We start from the raw sequence: 11,138 nt of genomic DNA on the forward strand, positions 1-11,138 counted from the left end.
AGCCCGGTTGCTACCGTCTGAAGTGCCCTGGGCTGAGAAGGAAGGGCAGGAGGTTCAGAGTGGCCCTCATGCCCAGAGTGGAATGATTCCTAGGATCCTGCAGCGACCGAGCTGCCTGCGCGCCCAACCCGGGCCAGGTGGAGCAGGTCACGGCTCGAGTCCACGTAGCCCGGGGAAAGGATGTTTCAGAAGACACTGCGCGTGTCCCTCTTACCTCGCCGCGTCCCCCCCGCCAACGTCGCGGATTCAGAAACCCCCCCCATCAAGTCCCGCTGTGTCATAAAATATTTTATTGGAAAAAAATCACCGTCTTCGTAAGAGAGGGGTAGGGGCCCCAGCGACGTCGGGTTGTCCGGGCGCCATCTCGGGCCGTGGTGGCCTGCGCCGGGCCGCGGGGTCCCCCGACGCGCGGAAGCGGGTGTGTGCCTGGAGGCGTCCGGGCCCGGGGGGCCGGCCCGAGGCGAGTGCGGGGTGCAGGATAGGATCGGGGCGTGAATGCTCGTGGAGCGCCTGGCGATGGGGAGCTCCGAGAGGAGGCGACCTTCCGCCGCGCTGGACGTGTTTCCAGGCTAGGGCCCGCGAGCGCACGGGTTTGGCTTCAGGGTCTGTCCTTCCTTGTTTGGCCCCTAAATGTCCGCATTCAAGGTAATAATAAAAAGTTTAGAAAGCAAACGGCGTGGACGCAGAAGGGCCGACTCGCGGCTTCCGACGGGTAATGGGGGCCGCGGACTGCGCTGGGGTTCCCTGGGCCCGAACCCCCTGCCGCGCTCAGTCCTCGTGGCTCCGGTCGCCGGCCTCGCCCGGCGCCTCCGCCGGCTTCTCCGCCTCCTTGGCGCGCTCCTGCTCCGTAAGCTGTTCGCTCGTGGGAATGGAGTTCTTCTTGGGCCTCCCCTTGGGCTTGGTGGGAGACTCCAGGCCGCCGCCCTGCAGCACCTGCGCGGGAGACGGGCGGCACCGCGGTGAGCTGGGACTGGGCCGGGGACCCCCGCGCCCTGTGCCCAGGCAGGGCCTGAAGAGCCCAACGAGGCCATTCGAGGCCGCGCCTAGCCCCCAGGAAATGGCGGCCATTTGTCTGAGCGTTGCTAGGGAAAAGCGACCAGAGGGTCCGGCAGAGGGGTTCAAGGCTTCCAGGAACCCTGAGGGTTCAGGGAGCACGAAAGGAGCTGGGCTAGGACACCCAGTGGGACAGAGCAGAGAGGGTCCCTCTGGGCACCAGGCACCGAGGGAATCGGGAGGGTTGGGCATAAGTCTCCATGGTGGAGCAGCTCTTGAAGGCTACAGGGGCACGGCCGCAAATAGAGGGCGCAGAATGCCACAAAAACACTCACTATTTTCTTCCACTTCATCCTTCGATTCTGGTACCACGTCTTCACCTGCAACTGGCTCAGACCCAGGGACTCGGCGAGATCTATTCTGGAAAGAGCGGGGTGCACCCTCAGCAGGGCAAGCAGCCCCCCTCCCCCTACCCGCTGGGCTTAGCCTGGCCCCGCGCTACCTGTCGGGCGTGGAGAGGTACTTCTGCTTCTCGAAGCGTTTCTCTAGGCCCATCAGCTGCAGCTCGGTGAACACGGTGCGGCTCCGACGCCCCTTCTTGGCCTTGGTGCCCGGCTCCCCGGCGCCAGGCGCCTCCAGCTTCCCGCGGAGCTGCAGCTCGAGCGGCAGGTGCGGCGCGCCGGCAGCGCCGGGCAGCCCAGGCCCCGCGGCAAGCAGCGCCGAGCCCAACCCGGAGCAGCCAAGCGGCGCCAGCGGGAACTTAAACACCGCCGCCTGCTCGGCCTTCAGCACGGCTGCGGGGAGAGAGTGGGGAGCCGGGTGAGCTCGGGCCTTGCTCCTCCTCCTGGAGATCCTCGCATCATGCGCCCTAGCCGAGAGCTCTCTCTCAGCCGGTGACCCCAACACAAAACCTTCGTGCTGGCCGAGAAGTGAGAGATTTGCGCCAGGCACCTAGGCTGAGCCTCCTCGACGCCAGGGTCCCCAGAGTCTGGGAAGGGGACCTCCCCCACCCGGGCTCTGCCTGGCATTCCCCAGGCCCCAGCTGCTCTGAGATTTCAGGATTCTCAATGAACAAGGTCGAAGTTCCCAAACACATAGAGTATGTGTCACGGAAAAGGGAAACCAAGAAAAAACGTCACAGAGTTAGGAAGATAAGCATTTGCCCCAACTAAATAGGCTTTGCTGCATTCAGAGGGGGGAAAAAAGTTTCAGTGGAGTAAGCACATCTGCTCTTCTGTGCAGGGCAAAACAGCCAATTCTGAGGGGCAGACAGCGGGTTGTCAGCAGGGGTGAAGTTGGGCGCTTCCCGGAAATTCCAAAGCACCCCAAGAAATGGGAAATTTGTTCTTCCTGTTTTCTCCGTTTAGACTCTTCCCCACGAAGACGTTTCAGTTTTCATTAGTCCTAAACGATTTTTTTTTTTGCCCGCTTCAAACGAATTATTAACAGTGCAGCTGGAGGCAAAAGGCAGCAGTGATTGGACTCAAAACGAACAAACTGGCCCTGCTGCCCCCCAGGCAGGCGGAGCACTGGCTGGAGGGTCACTGGATGTGGAGGAAGTCGGCTCCCTGGGCGGAGGTCACGCTAGAATGTAGGAGGGCTCCCTGCCCAGATAGGCATCTTGCTACCAATGAGTGCTAGCCCCGATGGAGTCGGGAAGGGCCCAGGCAAGATGTGTGGGTGAATATGAGGAGAGAGCCCAGAGGGGAGAAAGGATCCTTGGGGGAAGGTGAGAAAGGAAGGGCAGACCCACCCCACTGAGAGAGGCCGGTTGGAGAGAGACGGGGAAAGGCCAGAAGAAGGGGTCCAGTGGAGAGGGCACGGCAGGTCAAGGCAGGGCCCCGACAAGGAAAGAAGAGAACCAAAAGGGACAGAAAAAGCCTGAGTTGCTGGTTCAAGCTCTGCCAAGGCGCAGCCGACCTGGAGCAGAAGGGCCATTCGGGCAGCAGCTCACAAACAAGCCTCTTGTCCCCAGGCAAGGCCCAAGGGGCTCTGTGCTACAGCACAGGTCGGTTCGTCGCCAGCCTGAGACCCCGGGCTCTGGGAGGCTCCGGGCTGGCTCGGGCCAGCGTCAGCCCCCAGCATAGCACTTGGAGACACGGGCCTCTTTCCCAAAGGTCCGGCTTTCCCGGCTTGGGCAGCCGCGGCCACTCCCAGCCAGCTCTCTGTGGGAAGGCCCAGGCGCCCGCGGCCTGAGGTCGCTTTGACCCGAAGTCTGACATTAGCAGTCTGGTCCAGCGCCCACGATGGGGATGCGGGCTCGGGTCCCCGGGCCTGGACTCCTCGGGGCTGGAAACCGCAGGGTCGCAGTGAAGAAGAGAGCGAATGCCCTCCCGGCAGGCCTGGCCCACGGGCACGAGGCCTGGCTTCTGCGCGGCCCAGCGCCTGCCCCCTTTGCTTCCCCGCCGGGAGCGCGCGGAGGGAACGGTCGGGGGCCTGCGTTCCCGGAGCTGCGTCCGGGAGACGCCGCGGCTCGCTTCCTCCCGCCGAGCCCGGCCAGCGCCCCGCGGCCCCAGGCCCCGCACGTACCCAGGTGGCTGTGGAAGGGCCGGGCCGCCAGCAGAGCCTGAACGCCGAACTTGAGCAGCTCGCCCGCGGCGGCTGCGGCGGCGGCAGGAGCGGCGCCCTTGGGCCCCGGAGGCTCAGTGAGGATTTCCTCGATCATGAAGCTGCGGTAGCGGTGCGGCCGGTGGTCGGCGCAGCCCTCGGGTGGGCCGAAGCGTGCTGCGCCCGGCTCACCCGGCCGCTGCATCGCGGCGCCCCGGGGCTTGGCGGCGGCAGCGGCTGGGGCGCGGGGCCCGCGCGGGGGTCTAGGCCGGCCCGCAGATCCGGGCGGCGCGCGGGCGCCGGTTCATGCCCCCTCCCCCGCCGGCCGGCCGGGCGGAGGCACAGGGCGCGGGCGGGGCGCGCGGGGCTCGGCCGGTCGGACCCGGGACTGCGCCCCCGCCCCACTCTGCCGCGCCTCTAGCCCCGCCGGCCCCGCGTCACCGCCCCGCCCCGCCCGGCCGCCCCGCCCCGCGTCGCCGCCCCCCACCCCCCAGGCCGAGCCCGAGGGAGGGCCAGAGATGGGAGGGTGGCAGGAGGGAGGGGGCCGGGAGAGGGGCCGACCGTCCCAGACAGAGGGAGACCCAGCGGAGCGCACGCCCAAGAAGGATCGAGCCGGAGAGCTCGGGAGACAAGACCCCCAGGGATGGGAGCTGAGGGATCGAGAGAGAGGTGAGAGAGGGTCTACAGCGAGACAGCGAGGGCCACAGAAGATGCGAGACAGTGGCGTGAGGATGCCAGGGACACCGAGACTTGCGCAGAGAGCAACCGACAGAGGCGCGGGAGTCAGCGGGCCCTGACGTGCCGGAGAGCACAGAGGCAAGCAGGACAGAAAGAGGGGGCAGTTAAGAAAGAGATGGGACAGCTATCAAGGCGAGCGGCCTGGGCAGGGTTTAGGGAGCCCCGGAAAGATCGGGAGGAGGAGAGGCAGAGACCCCGAAGCTCGGCTGGAAAGGGGGTGGCGGTGCTCAGCCTCCGTGCCAGGACGCAGGGCCGCCTGCCCGGGGAAGGAGTGCAGCAGTGGGTCGGGTGCAACTCGCTGGGTAGTAGCCTCACCTGTGCCTCAGTTTACCAGGTACCGCCTCATTTCTCCTGAACTGCCCTGAGAGGCAAATTTCTCCAGCCAGAATTTGCTCGTATTACCAAGTGGTATGTGGACATATCTACACAACCCTAGACGCTGTGGACTGGGTTGTGTTCCCCTATTTCTAGCAAGAGATGGATGCCAGGACAAGGAAAGCCTGCAGCTTTGCCTTTTCGCAGTTTTGGAGCATCAGAGAAAACCAGTACTGGGTGGAGCTGGGTGAGAAACCACAGGGTGCCCTGGGAGTCTGGGGATAAACTCTGGTGTGACCTGCCTCCTCTCTGAACTGTAAAGTCCCCAATGTGACTGAGGAAGGCCAGAGTCTTTGCTAGCTCCCTCTCTTCATCATTGGGGGAATATAAGTGCAAGTCGTGGGGTGAACAATCCCAAAGCTCAACTCTCCGCTGAGTTCATCTCTTTGGCGATGCCACTCGAGGCAAGCCACTGCCCCATTCTGGACCTCAGTCTCCTTACCTGTTGCTGAGAAGATGCTGACACTTGGCTCCAGGGAGGCTCTGAGGACTTGGGGGTGGGGGGCTGTCCCCATGGGCTCCACAGGGTCTGTTAAGGAGGAGAATATAGTTTGTCCAGACAAGGAGGGTGGGGTGTCAGTAGAGATGGATGGGTATCCCCAGGATACTGGGGAGGGTGCCTGCCCCTCTCCTCCTGCCCATCGGGAGTCCCTCAACTGGGGTCCTGGGCCACTTCTCCTTCTCATGTGAGCTCTGGCTGAGGTCTCAGTGGTCACCTCTGAAAAATAGGATCTACCACACCCATGGCCCTGCCCCACCCCAAGATGGTGCATCTTCTGTAGCTCCAGCTGCTAGTGGTAAGACCCTGGCACCTGCCCCAGACCCTGTGTGGACTGGGAGATGCCCAAGACTCATTGTCCATAGGGACAAAGAGAATGTCTTACCATAGTCTCTAAGAGCCCAGCTGCCTCTCCCCCTAGATGCTGAGTGACTTCAGCCAGGGCTGCACCTTTCTGAACCTCCCTGCCATCATCAGAACTGAAAGGTGGCCTCCAGGTGCTCCATGTGTGGGTGATCTTGTGAGTCACATAGCTCCTCAGAAGGGGACAGTGTGGGACCTACTAAGAGTGATGGTATCCCATACTAGGCAGGCCTCTATCCCAGTAGGAGGTAGACAGACAGGGGTGGGTCTGTGCCACCTCTGTTGGCCCAGCAGCCACCCGGCAAACAGAGAAAAGCCAGTGTCTCCTGGAGGCCTGGGCAGTCCAGCTGGGACCCCTCCCTAGATAGGTGCTTGGGTGTCACCCAGTCCAACCACCTACTTTCTCAGATGGTGAAACTAAGGCCCGGGAGAAAGAAAGTACTGGCCCAGGGACCACAGTGAGCAGGGTTTGTTTTCTATTGCTCCCTGTATATATGGTATGGGGCCCATTTTTCTCTCACCTCCCTCCACCCAGTAGGGCCCACTGGCCATCACTTTCTCCTCCTCCTCCTCCCTTCCACATCTTCCCGAGGGCATAGCCTAGTCTGCTGTGAGGGTTAGGCCCAGCCACCCCCACTCCATCCCTTCACCTCCTATTTGGGCCCCTGACTGAAGCCATCTGGTTTTGAACCATCTCTGCTCCACACAATTGCCTCCCTGAAGGTCTTAGGTCCTCCACATGGGAGCTCAGCACCCAGATCAGAGGACTTGGGAATCACATTGATCAGCTCTCACCAAATCCATTTTGCCCCCAGTCCTGGGTCAGGTTTAGGGGTAGGAGGTTATTTTCAGGATTGAGGCCTCACCTCTAGATTTTTGGGAGTCAGAAGACCAGTGCTGTCCAGCCCCCACCCTATTTCACAGGTGCTGAGTGGTCAGAGTGCTTCCCCTCAGCTCCTTGGGATAGTTCCGGGTGGCTGAGGCTGAGGGCTGAGCAGTGGCATCCGCTGGGAACGAGGCCCCAGGGCCCTTTTGGGGAATGCCCTGGAGCATTGGAGGTCCGAAGGGCTAAGAGAGCCGAGTGCACCCTGTTACCCCTCAAGGCCCTCCCCTTAGTGGGGAGGCCTCTGATCTCCCCCTCCCGGGCTGTCTGTGCACCGCGTGATCCCAAAGCAGACCTACAGATAAACCCCTTTTAGGCGAAAAAATGCTCAAAACAGCAGCAGGGCCTCCTCTGCTCGGGAGTTGCAGCATTGTTGGCTGGGAAAGGATTCCCAGAGAGAGGGGTCCCTCCTCCCTGCAGGAACAGAGGCCCAGAGAAGGAAAGCCCCCCCCGCATCCCGGGCGACGGGGCCTCGGGGCCTCTCCCGAGGTCCCAGCCCTGCAATCCCCACCCCAGAGGCGCAGCCGCCGTGCCCAACTCCTGGGACCCAGCCCGGGCCTCCAGCTGCCGTTGCCGCCGCGAAAATCCCGGAAACCGTCCGCTCTCGGCGGGCGCAGTGGAAAAGGTGACCTCAGCGCCCGCGGCCAGCCGCCCTCACCGGCGGCCAGGCGGCGAGGGGCTTCGGGCGGCAGGGGGATCTCGGCGCCGCCCGGACGCCGGGTGAGGCCCCCTCCCCACCGCTGCCCTGCTCCTCAGACCCCACGGCCGCGTTGGAGGGGCAACGCGAGGGAGAGGGTTACCTCCCTCCTTAATCGAACCCTCTCAGGCCAGGCATGCAGGTTCCAGGACTTCTCCTCCTCCACCTAAGCCCTCCTCCTCCCCTAGCGCCTCCGGGTCGGTTTCTGGAGCCGATTGGGCGAAGGGGTCCCCGAACAATTGTACAGATGGGGAAGCTGAGTCCGGATGTGGGCAGGCCTGGGCAAGGTTGATGGCCAAGGTCTGGGTGCTTCTGCATTACCTGGAGTGTTCTGGGCCCAGCTCCCCCTCCAGCACCCACCCAACACCGGCCCTTTTTCGTTCGTCCCCTCTCCCAGTCATCGCGGGTTTGTATCCTACTTGGCAAAGCAGAGTTGGGGATGGGAACCAAGGGGCGGTTTCTTCTGGACCGGTCGGCTCACCTCCGGGTGCAACCGTCCAGAAGCTGCCAACGGGGAGTCCTACACCTCCCCCCACCCCCAGCTGACAGACCGGGAAACCGAGCCCCGAAGAGCTTCGCTGTCCCTGCCCCCACGCCCCACGCCCTGTGCCGGGCCTCCTCTATGAGGACGCGCACGGTCAGCGCCCGGAACGAAGGTTATCGTCCACTCGCTTCTTTCTGTAAGCTGTCGCTTCTGATTGTCCCCGGCTCAGGGCAGGCTGGCGCTGGAGGCGGTGGTTCTCAGGCGGGCGCACCGGCTCGGTCTCCGTGGGCAATGCCAGAAGGAAGCCACCTGCACTCGGCCGGGAACGTATCGTTCGGTCTGAGGCCCGTGCCCGTTCTTGCTGCTGGTGTCTGGATCCAAGACTGCCGACATCTGTCTTGCCTTCAAAACGGAAAATCTCGAGGTTATAAAATTACTCCGTCTCCACGCTCGCAAGTCACATCTCCCGGTGACCGCACAATCACTTTCTCCTTGGCGAAATGGATCTCTAATGACACCTTCCTTTATGAACATTTCGAAGTCATTTGTGGACTTTTCGTTTTGAATCATTTCAAACACCTGTGAGCTCGGGGCTCAAAGCGTGTTTTGGGACAGCACCATGAGATACATTCCTCTCTCTCCCTTTCAAATTCTCCCTCTTCAAGTAATTTACAAATTTGTTCCTCTGGAAATAGTTACTTTACTTTTGTTTTGTAGCTAATTTTTAATGTGTGATTTTCTTTAGAAGTGTGAGTTTTAAAAGATAGATCCATAGGTAGGTAGTAATTGCCTTGACTTAGCTAGGACCCAGTTTTTGATGCCCCCAGAAACCCAAAGCGATCCTGCTGGTCACAGCGCAGACCCCGGGCCATTCTGCACCACACCCCTCCCCCCACTCCCAGGCATTTCAGCCTGGCCCGGAGGCTCTAGCAGCTACCTTGGTTCCTAGTAGTCGTGAGAAATAGCGGCACCCGAGTCCACACCCAGGGCCCGGAAGTAGTGACAGCGGGTGCCTCGGCTCGCTGGGGCCCCAAGGCTTGCTCAGGAGCTGCTGCGCGCGGATAACGAGGCCGTATGTGGGCAGCCCGGGGAACTCCTTTGGGCTTCTCCGGGTGGCGTGTGCGGGTCCTTCCAGAACGTGCCCTGAGACAAGGGCGCCGTGCTCCGGGGACACGGGTGCCAGGACCAGGAGGCTGGGTCCGACTCCCACTCGGGCACCAGTCAGGGACACCAGTTCAGGCTCCAAGCCCTTCTGGCCTTCGGAGAGAGAGAGGGTCAGTGCTGGCCGCCCCATCCCGGCAGGTGTCCGCTAGCCCGCGTCACTGCCCTCCTGAAGCCGCGGGACTGGCCTCGGCGACACTGTAGAAAAGGAGAGACCCCATGACGGAGACCTGTCCCTCCAGCCAGGCGGGTGGGCAAGGTTCATGAAAAGGGCTCGAGCTTTGCTTTTCTTTCTTTTTCTTTCTCTTCCTTCTTTGCTCTCCTTTCTCTCTTCCCTCCTTCCATCCGTTTACCCTCTTTCTTCTTTAACTTGCCTTCCTCTCCCTGCTTCTCCGTCTTTAGTTGGGCTCTGGTTCTCTTCTTCCCTGCTGCTTTGCTCTCCCTTTCCCTGTTTCCTTTAGTCAGAAGGACGCCCACGTCCCAGTCTATCTTCCTCCTAATAAGGGCAGGGGCCTTGTACTCACCAAGGGACCTCCAGGTGCTGGTTGCAGAGCCCTCTGAGGCTTATGTGGGCTATGTACCTGGGACACGGTCTCCTCCCAGCCAGGTGGGCAGACTGGGTGGCAAAGCTGGGTGAGGCAAAAGGCCCTGGACCTGTCCCCCCAGCCAGGCGAGGGGGGCACATCTTTTCCAGGGTGTCTTCCAACAGCAGGTGTGAGGCCAGATCATATTGCCCCTTTCAAGAGGGAATTCACACTTGCATCTGTCTTCCCTAACACAGAAGTCCCTTCTCCCCCTGAGTATTGGGCAGAGGGGGCAAGGGGGTCTAAAGGGGACACAGAGAAGGCACAGTCACCTCATTCCTTAGATGCCAGGCCAGGCCCAGCATCTGGTCCCTGGGCTCCAGTCCAGTCCTTCTTCTCCTACTGGTCTGAGTGAGATAAAGGGTCCGGGAGCTTGGTGCACATCCACACACACCTGTGCTTCCTGCACCATTTTGCACATGGCCCTCAGTGCCAGGAATGGGCACAGAGGCCCTGCTTGCAAATGCCCAAATGCCATGCAGGGCACACAAGGAACCCATGATGCAAGCCCATTCCCTGTCTAAGCGTCAGTTTCCCAAAATGAAAAAACAAGAGAGGGTGAATTGGATGAACTTCTTCTTGCCAGTTTCAACAGCCTAGATCAGGGGTTGAAAATTTTTTTCTGTAAGGGACCAGGTAAGTACATATTTTAGGCTTTGTGGTCCATATAGCTCGGGTGCAGCACCTCCACTCTGCCCTGCAGCATGAATGCCGCCATAGGTAATATGTAAAGGAATGAATGTGGCTCTTTGCCAGTCATGCTCTATATGCACACTAAAACTTGAATTTCATCTAATTTTCACAAAACATTATGTCACAAATATTATTCTTATCTCTATTTGTTCAACCATTAAAAAATGTGAAAACCATTCTCAGTTCATAGGCCATGCAAAAACAAGCAGTGGGCCATAGTTACCAATTCCAAGTCTAGATTCAATTCTTCTGATTGCACAAATATGTGCACTTCCATATCAGAAGTGTTACCTTATTTTTTAAAATGTTTAAATTTTTTTCCATGAAAGCACCCATTAGTTTTGCAGTATTGGGGCCTTAGAAACACAAATCATCAAGTTCATTTCCTACTCCCATGTCAGAATTCTCAACAATTTAAAATCTTCCTGATACTAATATGTTTGGACACTGAGTTGGATGCTTTACAACCATCATCTCATTTAATCCCACAATAGTCTTTAGAGTAGGAATTGTTCACCCCTACTTTCCAGCTCCTTGCATAATCCTGGTGACAGTACACTCACTCTCTTCAGTGGCAGCCCTAACAGACTCTAAAGGCTGATTCCTCTGGACAACCCCAGCTGCTGAGAGGCCAGTGACCTGGCCCTGGAAGGTCAAAGGCCATCAAGGGTGTGAGTGCTCCCTCCAGGGCCGTCCTTTCCCATCTCCTCTCAATTCCAGCTAAATCCTCTCCAGCTGTTGAAATGTGGATTGGACAAGGGGGCTGCAGCCTTGACTTTCTGGGAGTTTTCCAAGCCCTGAGCCTTTGCAGGCCTTTGCAGCTGCCAAGTGACAAATTCTGCAAGGAATAGGCAAAGGGAAAGAATATGACAGAAAAATAGCTATTATAAATGTGTTACTTGCTAAAAGAATTTCCAGGAAATCTTGCTCATGTGGAGGCTTCACCCCCTTCTTCTGCATCTTCAATGGATCTTGCGCCCTCTGCTGGTCAGATTGAGTCCTAACCAGGCTCAATTGGACCCATCTTTCCTCTTTAAAAGGAAAAGCAACCCGGAACTTTATCTCCCTTTTATGTACCAGATGCTTGCTGGATGCTGAGGAGGAGTGAAGAGATGTCCTCA

At 59.6% G+C, this 11,138-nt stretch overlaps 1 protein-coding gene across 1 annotated transcript; it reads right to left on the reverse strand.

The window, feature by feature from the left end:
• Positions 1 to 768: 768 nt before the first annotated feature.
• Positions 769 to 3,745, reverse strand: BARX1 (BARX homeobox 1). Its single transcript, XM_024117172.1, has 4 exons — positions 3,523 to 3,745; positions 1,496 to 1,787; positions 1,329 to 1,413; positions 769 to 933 (listed from the first exon to the last, which is right to left on the reverse strand). The coding sequence occupies exons 1-4, from the start codon at positions 3,743 to 3,745 to the stop codon at positions 769 to 771; spliced, it is 765 nt and encodes a 254-aa protein (XP_023972940.1).
• Positions 3,746 to 11,138: the final 7,393 nt, after the last annotated feature.

The sequence above is a fragment of the Physeter macrocephalus genome, chromosome 9, assembly GCF_002837175.3.
Source record: "Physeter macrocephalus isolate SW-GA chromosome 9, ASM283717v5, whole genome shotgun sequence".
NCBI lineage: Eukaryota > Metazoa > Chordata > Mammalia > Artiodactyla > Physeteridae > Physeter > Physeter macrocephalus.